Raw genomic sequence first — 13261 nt, forward strand, 5'->3', positions numbered from 1 at the left:
GTGGGATTAGGGGTTGGGGAGGCGGAGGGACATCAAAGAGGGAGGGGATATATGTATACGCATAGCTGATTCACCTTGTTGTACAGCTCACAACATTATAAAACAGTTAAACTCCAGTTTAAAAAAATAAATAGTGGTTGGGGTACAGGTAATTCCCCAAACCTCTCACCCCCAGTACAGATCTCAGTAAGATGAATATCTTGCTCTGTCTGAAAAACAGAGTTAATTGTTATTCAGCTTTGTTGGTATAGTTTTCACACCTAAAGGACCATAGAATTCCTACAGGAGTACAAGGGTGTTGCAGCCTGAGTGGGCCCATAGAAGCTAGCATTCATCCACCCACTGATTAGAATGAGTCACACTTAATTTAGATGCTGTGCTACCAATTTCATTTCTTCTTCTCTGTTACCCCCTAACAGTTGACTGCTTTCGCGTACAAAGATTACTTGTCATTTGGATATGTGTACGTCGGTTTGAGAGGGGCAGAAGAGATGACAAGGCAATACAACGTCAATGTCTATACCCCCACCATCCTGATCTTTAAAGAAAACATCCACAGGCCTGCAGACGTCATCCAGGTACGTGGGTGTCGCCTTGTTTCAACATGGCCCTCCCGTTTTCTCTCAAGGTGTCATACACAAATAAATAGCAAAGTAGAGCAGAGTAGGGGAGGAGAAGAAACTAGTTTTAATCTCTTTCTTTAGGGACTTCCCTGGCAGTCCAGTGGGTAAGACTCTGAGCTTCCGCTGCAGGGGGCACAGGTCTGACCCCTAGTCAGGGAACTAAGATCCCTTATGCCTTGTGGTGCAGCCTAAATGAATAAATAAAATAAAGCTTTCAAAAATCTCAGCCCTGTCTGTTGTATGTCAGACGGTATGCTAAGTACTGAGGATACTTCTCAAGCAGCTCTCAATCTAATGGGTGACTGTTTCCTTCTATGAAGGAAATTCTTAAAGTCATAGAGTTTAAAAATGAGTTGTTTAAAAAATATGATTTGGTACTATTCTGCTTACAAAGATAATCTTTTGACAGAAAGTAGAATGGTGGTGGCCAGAAGTTAGAGGAAGAAGAAATAGGGAGTTAGTGTGTAAGGGGCACAATTTCACTTTGGGAAGGCGAAAAAGTTCTGAAGATGGATGGCGGATGATGGTTGCAGAGCAGCGTGAATGGTTAATGCCACAGACTCATACGCTTGAAAATGGTTAAAATGGTAATTTTATGTACTCTGTAACCACAAAAACAGAACAATAAATAATAGTCATCTTTGACCGCTAAAAAGCTCCTATTTGAAAAAATCAACAATCTTATTCTAAAACAAGTTATAAAAATCATTTTAAGGCTTCAGTATAGAACAGTAATTAAAAGGAATAAGAAAAAAATACTCTTTCATTTCATACCATTAATCCCTTGGAAGGTTTTAGTTTTATAATTTAATATTCAAAAGTGGGTAGGTGTTGAATTGTGAGGAGAGCTTTTAAAAAGACTTTCATTGTACTGAGATCTTGCAAGTGAGTAAAAGTTATTTGATCTTGCTCCAAAATATATACATTAAAATCACTGAGAAAAAAAATGTATACACTAACTCAAAGAACATACAGTGACTATTCATCTGATCTTAAGATAGGAAAGGGCTAAAAGTGTTGGGAAAAATCTTACTGGGAAAATCTTAATAACTTAATTATAAGCTTTACATTTTTATAGAAAGACTTAAATTTTTTGACCAAACAATAAGGGAAATATTTCAACCAATATAAAAGGAATTATTATCTCTCATTTCTAATGAGCTTCTTCTAATCAAAGAAATCAACCCCAGACTTCTTGAGAATAACCATTTAATGAGTACAGAGTTTTCTTTTGGGATGATGAAAATGTCTGTAACTAGATAATCGAGGTAAGGGTTACACAACACTGTGAATGCACTAAAATGCCACTGAGTTACACACTAAAATGGTTAATTTCATGTTATGTTACTCTTATCCTAGGTTAAATTTTCCCCCCAAAATGGGTGAAGCAGATGAATAAAATCTTGAGAAAAGATTCAAGTTACTAATAAACACTTGGCTTTTTTTTTTAGGTATGTATTTATTTATTCGGCTGTGCTGGGTCTTCATTGCAGCATGCAGGATCTTTAGTTGCAACTTTAGTGTGGGATCTAGATTCCCTGACCAGGAATCAAACCCAGGGCCCCTGCCTTCAGAACGCAGAATCTCAGCCACTAGATCACCAAGGAGATCTCAATAAACACTTTAAAAAAGTAAATCTCACTAATAATCAGAGAAAAGCAATTTACATTTCTTTCTCTCATCAAATTGTTAACGATTTTTAAAGTAAAAATACGCAGTAGAGTTGAAGGTACAGAGAAACTGGCACTTCTCTGCCTTGTCTTGCTGGAAGAAGCTTCAAAAATTTTCAGGAAAAAAAAAGTTTTCAGAAAAGTGATTGGGTGATAAAATATCAACTGCCTAGCAAAACAGCACTCCTGAGTACCTGCTGTGTGCCAAACACTGCTCTGTGTACTGAGGGTACAGCCCTGAACAAAATCAGCAGAATTCCCTGTCCTGGGTTCTAGTGGGGATAACAATCATTATGACACACTCTGTCAGGGTATATTATATAGTGATGTGTGCTAAAGAAAAAAATAAAACGGGAGAGGAATGCAGGGAATTAGGGGAAAGGGCTCACATTTTTAAGGTGGACCAGCCAAGAAGGGCCTCATTAAAATGGTGACACTTGAGTAAAGAATTGAGGGAGACAAGATTACCTTTTAGGACTCTATCCTAAAGGAATAGGAACTCAGGCAAAGAATTACATACAGAGATGTTAAATATCATTCATAATACCAAAAATGAGGGGGAAATATAAACATCCAACAGTAGGGTAATTATTGATACCTCCCAGATGTGCGTACTCAGTCATTCAGTTGTGTCCAATTCTGCAACCCCATGGGCTGTAGTCTGCCAGCCTTCTCTGCCTGTAGAATTTTCCAGGCAAAAATACTGTAGTGGGTTGCCATTTCCTTCTCCAGGGATCCTCTCGACCCAAGTATTGAACCCCAGTCTCCTGCTACTCCTGCATTGGCAAGCAGGTTCTTTACCACTAAGCCACCTGGGAAGCCCCACATCCCGAATAGGAACTATTATATAGCCATTTAAAATGGCAGTTTGCTTGGACTTCTTTGGTAGTCCAGTGGTTAAGAATTCATCTTGCAATGCAAAGGTTACAAGTTCGATCCCTGGTCAGGGAACTTAAGATCCCACATGCCGCAGAGCAACTAAACCTATATACTCTGGAGCCCATGAGACACAACTAGAGTCCGTGCACCCCAAGAAAAAATCCTGTGTGAGGCAACCAAGATCTGATGCAGCCGAAATAAATGAATAAATAAAAATTTTTTTTTTTTTTTTTTTTTAGTTTTTACATGTGTCCATTTTATTGATTGCTGGGAATAGAGCTTATTGAGAATACACTGACATGCATTTGAGGGGAGAAATTAACGAAACCTGAAAAAATAAAAATTTTTTAAATAAAAGTTAAATAAAAAATAAAATGGCAATTTGAGAATAATTAATGATGGGGATAATTTTCATAACATAATATTAACAAGCAGGATGCAAAATTGTATATGCTGTTTATAATACACTGTTCTCAACTTTGTAAAGTGAATATTATTTCAGTGTTTGGGTTTCTAAAAATCCCTATAATGAACACATATTTTTTAATGTTACTTTTAAAAAATCAACAAGAGCCCTTTGATAGTTTCTCTTCTAAGAGGCTAGAGTGAAGAGAAAGAGATATTCTATAAAAATCCTTTATTTCATTCATTCAATACATTCATTGCCTGCTTGCTGAGCACTAAATACAGAACAGCTCTGACATCCAGAGTTAGTCTTTGTCCTGAGTCTTTATCAGGCTCAGAGTCGGGGGAGGAGAAAGACCTAAAGGCAGTTTTCATCCACTGTAGTAGGTGTCTCCCTTAGATGCAGGTGCACTCTGGGTGCCATGGGAAGGAGGAAGGTAACCTCAGACTGTGAGACTAAGGTAAGGAGCCAGACAGGGAGAGTGGATAGTAAGGGAAGAAGAGCAGGTTTAAAAAGAAGACAATGAGTTCAGTTGTGGACATAAGAATTAAAACTAAAAAAAAAAAAAAGAATTAAAACTGCTTAGGAGCTCCTTGGCAGTCCAGTGGCTAAGACCTTGCACTCCCAATGCAGGGCACCTAGGTTCAATCCCTGATCTGGGAACTAGTTCCCACATGCCAAAAGTAAAGATCCCACATGCCACAACAAAGATAGAAGATCCCATGTGCCACAACTAAGACCCAGTGCGGCCAAATAAATAGATAAATATTTTTAAAAAGGAAAGAAAGAAAGAACTGCCTTTAGGAAATCTAAGGGGAGGTGTGCCTCCTTAGATTTCCTAAGGAGGCAGGGATCTAGATCTGAGGAAAGGCAGAAGGTGATCTCCCAGGCATCGTATGTTATGTAAGGAGAGGAGGGAGCCAACGATGAAACTCTGAACAACAACCAGCAAATAAAAATGAGGGGGTGCCTGACGGCAGCTAAGCAGGAGCCAAGAGAGCGAGTCAGGAAGCAAGCAAACACCAGTTGTGGAAGAGAGGAAGGTCATCTCAATCCAAGATTAATCTATAAGATTTCCTAAATTGCTTTCTAGTAATACATGTACCCTTGAGAATTGTTATCTGCTTATTCCCTGGGGAAAATTATAAATCAAATACATTAATAAAATTACCAGAACAATGGATGCTTTACCAATTTGCTCTTTTATTTTCAATAATCGTATTTATTTTCATTTATGCATTTTTGGCTGCTGCACTGCATCGTCACTATGGTGGCTTCTCTTGTTGCAGAGCACAGGTTCTAGAGCACACAGGCTTCAGTGCTTATGGTGTGGGGACCCAAATACCCACGGCATGTGGAATCTTCCCAAATCAGGAATTGAACCCATGTCCCCTGCATTGGCAGGTGGATTCCTAACCACCAGACCACTGGAAAGTCCCCAGTTTTTTCTTTATGAATATAAAAATGCATTCTTAACATAAACTGAGTCCTTGCAATGACGAGAGGCTTAGTGTAACACTGGTAGCACTGGTGGTTTCTCTTGGCTCGAGGTAATTTGTTTCTGTTTCCTGTATCATGTATGGCAACATGAGAATGGGTTTATTCATGCTTCTGTCGATGGATGTGTGAACATTTGCATCGTGAAATGAGATGGGACATGTCCTCCCTTCTTCCCGTCTCAGAAAGACTTTACAGAAGATTAGATTGTCTTCCTTTAAGGTCTGGTCAAAACCACCTACAAAGCCATCTCAGCCTGAATTTGTGTTTAAGGAAATATTTTTGACTACTGACTCATTTTCTTTAATGGTTCATAGTACTATTTTTTCTTTTTTTCAAGTATTGTTTTATTTTTCCTAGAGATTTTTCTGTTTCACCTAAATTTTCAAATTTAAATATACATAATATACATATATATGTGTACACTTTTTTTTTAGTTTCGGCAACATAGGTTGTGATTCCTCCGCATCATCCTTGGTAATGGTTAACCTGTGCTTTCTCTCTTTATTTTCATGATTGGTTTTACCAGACGTGTGTCAATTTTATTAGCTCCAAAGAATGAATGTTGGTTTGTTCTTACATTTTTATTTTGCTTTATTGATTTCTATTTTTCTCTTTATTATTTCCTTCTTTCTACTTTTGTGTTTTTCTGTAACTTCGTGATAGGGATATCTAGTTCATCAATTTCTTTTCTATTACATTCATTTTTTAATACTTATTTGTTTTATTCTTTGGTCTTCATTGCAGCAGGTGGGATTTTTCACTGCGGCGCCCAGACTCCAGAGCACATTGGCTCTGTAGTTTGCAGCACGTCGGCTCAGTTGATGGGCCCCAAGGGCTTAGTTGCTCCACAGCATGTGCGATCTTGGTGCCCCGACCAGGGATCGAACCCACGTCCCCTGCATTGGGAGGCAGGTTCTTAACTACTGGAACACGAGGGGGGTCCCCTGTTGTTCCCTGGAGTAGGAAATGGCAACCCACTCCACTATTCTTGCCTGGAAAATTCCACTGGACAGAGGAGCCAGATGGGCTACTACAGTCCATGGAGCTGCAAAGAACTGGACAGGAGTGAGCAACTGAGCACATACACACTCCAAATACTACTTTATCTGCATCCCAAAGTTTTGATAAATAATATTTTCACTGATCACTCCAAATTAAAAATATTTTCTTATGTCTGATATGCTCTCTTCTCAGATCAAGAAGTTGCTCAGAGTTTCTTAATTTCTAAGCACAAAGCAATTTTCTAGTTCATATCTTGTGTTGATGTCTTGATTAATTGTGGTCAGAGAACCTGGTATACATAATTTCAGTTCTTTGAAATATATGAAAATTAATAATAAGAAAGTGGTCATCATACAGTTTTGTAGTCCATCTTTTATACTCAATAACATTGCTACTTTGAAGTTTATTTTTAATTACTCAGTTTACTATAAATCTCGAATGGAAGTAAATTTGCCTAAAAATTCAAAATTATTGACTTTTTCAATCTGCCAGCATAAAACAGTCTACAGAAGTTCCCTGAGCACTTGATTTTTCCTTTGACCTGAAATAGTTGCATCATTGCTTTCAGCCCCACATTGTTGGGAAAATACCACATGTTTATTTGTTCAGACAGGTCTAACTTTCTTGGTTTTATGCTTTAGCCAGGCTCAGCCATATTTTTATTAAACTGTAAGTCAAGCCCATTCTCAGTGAGAAAACTGAGTAAGAATCAACTGTCTCTTGGTTTTTCTCCAGGCCCGAGATATGAAGAGACAGGTCATTGATGACTTTATCACCCAAAACAAGTATCTCTTGGCAGCCAGGCTCACCAGCCAGAAGTTGTTCCATGAACTCTGCCCTGTGAAACGATCTCACCGACAAAGGAAGTAAGGACTGAAGGCCTTGCCCCTGCTCATCATGTCACATGTTACTGAAAGGCAGTTAAACATTGACCCTGGGACAGTCTGAATCTATGCTTCACGTTGCAAACAGATGAACATAGATGAACAGCTATGATAATAGAGGGGTATGTCAGTCCAGGGCACTTTAGGACCAAATGATTGTGCCAGAGAAGATCCCCCTGAGAGCTGAGCCCTGAAGAGTGAGTAGGTTCTGCCAGGTGTCAGGGACAGCCTGTGAAGCTCGGTGAAGCAGTGTGAAGAGGGAGAATGCTGCTGTTGCTACCAGAGTGCCCCACACAGGGCAGACCCCTGCAGATCTGGGAGAGGAGCCAGGTAAATGACTGAACAGTAGGGCAGTGAGGGTGCTGAGGAAATGGTAAAATAATTAGCTGGGCATGGCATGGCTGAGGCATCCTCATGCGTACACAGCATCTGAAAAGTCGGGAAAGACAGGGAAAACACTTCTTATAGCTCTTTCAGATTAAGGAGCCAGTGCCTTTAAATTTAGGGCTATTTCATCTGTGAAAGGTATCTGAATATGAAAGGAAACCATTTTGATCACATTATTTGAAAATACAACTAAAATACTTTTTAAAATAGGAACCATCCCCTATGTTTCCAGACTTTTCAGATTCCTTTATAGACTAAGATTTAATTAAATATAAGGAAGATGATCCTGGACTTTGAGGATTATTATTTATACAGCCTTCAAAAAATATCCCAGTCCACACACTCCTCCCCTTTGTTTCCACCCCCACCCTAGCCAGGCCAGTGTCACCTCTCGCCGAGGCCACCGTGTTGCCTCCTACCCTCCTCTGCCTCCACTCCACTCTCACACCCTCGGTCAGTTCTCCACGGCAGCCAGTGATCGTCCTCCTCACACTGTGAATTGGAGTGAGTCCCCCTCCGTCTCTGGGTCTTTGCACTTGCAATGCTCTTGGCCTGGAGCGCTCTGACCTCACTTCCTCTTGTGGCACCTCATTCACGTCTCTGCTCCAGCGTCACCTTCCCAGATGACATTTCCCTGAGCAGCCTGTCTGATGGAGCATGACTCCCAACCCACCCTGCATGCTTTCCCCTTCACTTTTTTTTCCCGTAACACTTAGCACTACTTGTCATGATCTTCCTGCCTATCTATCTGTTTTTTTGTCTGCCCTCCCCACTGGAATATAAGTTCCACAAGGGCAAGAACAGGGCTTCCCAGGTGGCTCAGTAGTGAAGAATTCGCCTGCCAAAGCAGGAGACACGGTTTGATCCCTCAATCAGAAAGATCCCCTGGAGGAAGAAATGGTAACCCACTCCAGTAATCTTGCCTGGGGAATCCCGTGGACAGAGGAGCCTGGTGGGCTACAGTCCATGGAATCGCAAAGAGTCGGACACAACTGAGTGACTGAGCATAAGGGCAAGAACATTGTCTTATCTGGCATCATCTAGTAAGTGCTAAGTAGTATCTTGGAGAAAGAATGCCTGATTTGAATGATTAGATGAATTTGCCATTGGAACCACAGCATAGGAAGCCCTTCAGAATGAGGCCCAGTGGCCCTGGCCTGAGATAGGGTTAACCAGCCCTGCCTGAAGTGGAAGAACTAGAACAGGTGCCTTCTGCAAGGCCCTTCTGCATCAGCTGTTCAGTGACTGTTGCCTTCAAGGGCATTTCCAAATGTTGTAAAGTTTGATGTGGGGAGAGCATCCATGGAATCGCAGTCCATGTTTAGACTTTAGTTTACTAACTAAACTTTAGTTTAGTTTAGAAAGAAGCAGGTCCTTAATGCCTTGAACATCTTATCTCATTGGCGACCCTCATGCAGCTTTGGTTTCTAAAATGTGCTGGTTTTCTCTGTGAATGACTTCTCCTCTCCTTCACCTTCACTTGCCATTCAGGTTCTAGCCATGGCCTCGGGGATTAGTTACATAGTCTTTTCTTTTGTTGACGTGCAGGTACTGTGTGGTTTTACTGACCGCTGAGGCTACTAAGTTGAGCAAACCCTTCGAGGCATTCCTGTCCTTTGCCCTGGCAAACACACAGGACACCGTGAGGTTCGTGCACGTCTACAGCAATCGGCAGCAGGAATTTGCCAGCACCTTACTGCCAGACACGTTTCAAGGGAAATCAGCGGTGAGTCGTGGGTTCTCTCCTGGTCCCAAGCTCTTCACAAGCATGTGGCACTTAATTCCATGTTCGCCTTCCTTAAGAGTTTTGAATATAGAGTCCAGGAAATCCAGAAATCTCTGAAGCCTGTTTTGTTTTTTTTCTGAGTGCTTGGAAACCATTTGACCTGTTTTTTGGCCCTGTCCTGTGGCATGTGGGATCTTAGTTCCCCAACCAGGGATCAAACCTGTGCCCACTGCATTGGAAGTGCAGAGTCTTAGCCACTAGACCACCAGGGAAGTCCCTGAAAGCACTCTTAAACTAGTCTCTTATCCTGCTGATTTCACCTCCTAACTTTTCAACCTTGGACCTTCACAAAAGGCATCTTTCCTCTGGTAAAGATTAAAGAGCATCCCCAGTCCCTTTCACCTGTCTTTCCCCTGTGCAGGTCAAGTCTTACGGTATCTAGTTTGTAGAATCTCCCTTAGGCAACCATTAATATGCTTTTCAGTGTCTCCCTCATGTACTTCTGCTTCTTTTATTTCATCCTAATTGACCTTACCCTTCCTTTCCTCCCTTGTCATCACTCTGCACAGAAGCATGAAATTCTTTGTCATTTTCATCATCTTGGTAATCATGGGAAGTGCAATTTGCTCAGTCATGTCCAACTTTTTGTGACCCCATAGGCTATACAGTCCGTGGGATTCTGGAGTGGGTAACCTTTCCCTTCTCCAGGGGATCTTCCCAAACCAGGGATTGAACCCAGGTCTCCCCCGTTGCAGGCAGATTCTTTACCAGCTGAGCAACAAGGGAAGCCCAAGAATACTAGAGTGGGTAGCCTATCCCTTCTCCAGTGGGTCTTCCCAAACCAGGAATCAAATCAAGGTCTCCTGCATTGCAGGCAGATTCTTTACCTACTAAACTGATTTTCATAGGAAAATCTCTGGAAAAAAAAAAAAGGTTTGCTTTATTATAACATTAAGTCAGGGACTTCACTAGTGGTCCAGTGACTAAGACTCTGTGCTCCCAGTGCAGTGAGCCCAAGTTTGATCCTTGGTCAGGGAACTGGATCCCACAAGCCACAACTAGGGTTTGCATGCTGCAACTAAGACCCAGCAGAGCCAAATAAATAAATAAATAAATGTTAAAAAAAATTAGAAGTTACAGAACAAAATCTATTGAGAAGAAAGAGCTTTAACTTTTAACAAAGTTAACTTTGAAAAGTCACCATAAAACTAATTTCTTTTGTCAGAAAAGTGGAAATCTCTTGCAGATATGGTATACTCATTCATATCTGTGCTTGAGCTTCACTAGACCCTTTTTTCCATCATCTCTGGGGGAAAAAAACCAACAGTAATTTCCCATTCTCTTGAGAATTCTAATGGTTTTTCACCTCTTTTTCTCCCAGGTGTCTATCTTAGAAAGGCGCAACACGGCAGGGCGGGTGGTGTATAAAACCCTGGAGGATCCCTGGACTGGGAGTGAGAGTGACAAATTCATCCTTTTGGGTTATCTGGACCAACTGCGGAAAGACCCAGCTCTTCTGTCGTCGGAAGCTGTGCTCCCTGACTTGACCGATGAACTTGCCCCTGTAAGCATGCGGCCCAGGCGAGTGGGCGCTGGGCAGGGCTCCCGAGCTCTCAGAGCTGCAGTGCCCTGTCGGGGATGGGGGGCTTCTCCCTCCAGGGCTCAGGGTCCAGTCCTGACCCCTTTTCTCCTTCCACAGATTTTTCTTCTTCGGTGGCTCTACTCTGCTTCTGACTACATCTCAGACTGCTGGGACAGCATATTTCACAACAACTGGTAGGAATATTGCCAGATTGAATTTCTCTTGCTGTTACTTACCAGGACTGCTGTTTTTCATTTGAAAAAAGGTCCACTCTTTGATTTCAGTGTAGACTCCATCTGGGCAGGTGGAAGAGTGTTTCCATATTTTCAAAGAATATTCCCCTTTCTCTGTCTTTCAATAACTTCCCTTTTGTAATATTTGCTGTTTTGACCCTTTCCCATAGGTTGGGAAAGAAAGGATCACCCCAGCTTCCCTTCCAGATAACAGAACCTGGGACCGCGCTCCTCACCAGAGCACCTTGGTGCCCAGCACAGGGCTGACGCACATGTAGTCCAGTGAATCGAGACACAAACGAACCAGTGAATTAATCAGAGAGGGCAAGGGCACTCCCACCACCCCCTCCCCAATGAGACCACGAGCTCCTGAGGCCAGACCACGTTCCACCCACGTCTGTGCTTCCTGGCCACCAGCCCAGCTCCCGAAAAACAGCAGGCCTTTGATGGGTGTCTGCAGGTGAATAAAATTTCAGAACACCTAGAGGAGCTCTTAGAGAAGTCAACTTTCTTCTCCCTACTGTACCCCTCTGGGCCATATCTGAATTAGTCTGACCAAAAAAAAAAAAAAGATCAAAATAAAAGAAGTAATTCCACAGACTTTCTAGTCAACTCATATTACCCTTGATGTCAGAATATTCCTCCATGTTCACAGCTTAAATCCTTTGTTACCCCTCTTGTCGTTTCCTTCTGCAGAATCCATTCAGCACAGTCTGAGGCACAAAGTCAAACTTTTTAAATAGGTGATCTGTGAATTAGAACACTGAGGAAAATAATCTCTACTTTTACCACTACTGCAAAAAAATCCTCTATTTGTATGAAATTAGAAAATGTTTATTGATGTGAAAGCTTTTTGGTTTGGGGTTATGTAGAGGTTTTTTGAGCCAGAGAGAAGAAACCTGAAACCATTAACTGGCACGTCACAGCGGCCCGCGTAGCACTGACCAGAGCTTGTGAACTTCATTTCAGGCGGGAAATGATGCCCCTTCTGTCCCTGGTTTTCTCTGCCCTCTTCATCCTCTTTGGCACTGTCATTGTTCAAGCTTTCAGGTAAGACCCCCGCCCCTGGCTCCTCAGTGCTGCGTCTGAAGGGTGAGGCCTACACGTCCTCAGCTGTTTTTCTGTAAAATCTCTTTTTCTTCAGTGACTCAAATGAGGAGCGAGAGTCCAGCCCTCCAGATAAAGAGGAAGCCCGTGAGAAGACAGGGAAGACGGAGCCAAGCTTCACCAAGGAGCCCAGCAGGTTGTTCTCACCAGATGCCAGCCCCTCCCCTTCAGCAGCAGCCCCACAGACCGCAGAGGCTGATAAAGCAGAATCCGAGTGTCTAGCACAGCTAAGAACTCTGGCTCCGCTCCTTGTGTGAGATGTGGATTTAGGGAAGAATCACTGCTAATGACGGCTTCCTAGGTGGCTCAGTGGTTAAGAATCCACCTGCCAGTGCAGGAGACTCAGACTTAATCCCTGGGTCAGGAAGATCTTCTGTAGGAGGAAATGGCAGCCCACTCCAGTATGCTTGCCTGGGAAATCTCATGGACAGAGGAGCCTGGCGGGCTACAGTCCTTAGGGTCACAAAGAGTCAGACACGACTAGCACACACACCGCTGATGAGCGTTGACTAAGACCGTGGAGGCATCTAGACACACGTCTAGTTATCTTCTCCTGGGTACCCTCAGTTTCTCAATCTCAGGTTTAATAATGAAGGCAGGAAGCAGAGAAGCATGTCAGGTAGATGCTAGATGAGCCAGGAGCAGAGAGAAATCGCTGTGTTGACAGCATTCATCCTGTACTAAAGCCACAGGTGTGTGGTAATACCTGCAAGGCTATTTGTAGGCTGGGATAGCCAGATCGGGTCAGTCCCGCCCTGCCCCAGTATATAGGCTCAAGGATAGTTAATAATGTACCTAGTCTGGCTAGAACATAGCAATTTCTTCCACTTATTCCTTTTAAAAATAATGGCATCCCCCTGTCCTCTAAGATCTTAATTCCTCAATATTTCTCCACAGCAAGATTCCTAAAAAAGGCTTTGTGGAGGTAACAGAACTCACAGATATAACATACACCAGTAACTTGGTACGCCTGAGGCCAGGCCACATGAACGTGGTTCTCATCCTGTCCAATTCCACCAAGACCAGCCTGCTGCAGAAATTCGCTCTGGAGGTCTACTCATTCACTGCGTGAGTTCCCCTGTGCTCTGGAGAGGGGGCAGGATGGAATGTGTGGGAGGAGGAGGGGCGAGCAGGCACACCTGGGTGAGCCAGGCCGGGGGCGGGGCGGGGGGCGGGTGTGGCTGGAGAGGCTCTATCCAGGCAGCATGGCGTTGGTTGTTACCTGTCCAGCCCCAGGATCCATCCAAGCCATCATGCAGGGA

General features: G+C 42.8%; 1 protein-coding gene and 1 non-coding gene across 3 annotated transcripts in view; one reads left to right on the forward strand and one right to left on the reverse strand.

The window, feature by feature from the left end:
* Window positions 1–13261, forward strand: part of DNAJC16 (DnaJ heat shock protein family (Hsp40) member C16) — a 39135-nt gene that overhangs the window by 22145 nt on the left and 3729 nt on the right. For both annotated transcript variants that reach the window (XM_006072787.4, XM_006072786.4), the window contains exons 7-14: window positions 420–578; window positions 6816–6946; window positions 8900–9077; window positions 10459–10641; window positions 10777–10853; window positions 11862–11942; window positions 12037–12135; window positions 12897–13067. In XM_006072787.4, coding sequence (XP_006072849.3) covers window positions 420–578; window positions 6816–6946; window positions 8900–9077; window positions 10459–10641; window positions 10777–10853; window positions 11862–11942; window positions 12037–12135; window positions 12897–13067 — 1079 coding nt within the window. The remainder of the gene's footprint in view (window positions 1–419; window positions 579–6815; window positions 6947–8899; window positions 9078–10458; window positions 10642–10776; window positions 10854–11861; window positions 11943–12036; window positions 12136–12896; window positions 13068–13261) is intronic.
* TRNAG-UCC lies at window positions 9277–9349 on the reverse strand. The gene has a single exon. It is a non-coding gene; the product is annotated as a tRNA-Gly (tRNA).

Source organism: Bubalus bubalis, chromosome 5 (genome assembly GCF_019923935.1).
Source record: "Bubalus bubalis isolate 160015118507 breed Murrah chromosome 5, NDDB_SH_1, whole genome shotgun sequence".
Taxonomy (NCBI): Eukaryota; Metazoa; Chordata; class Mammalia; order Artiodactyla; family Bovidae; genus Bubalus; species Bubalus bubalis.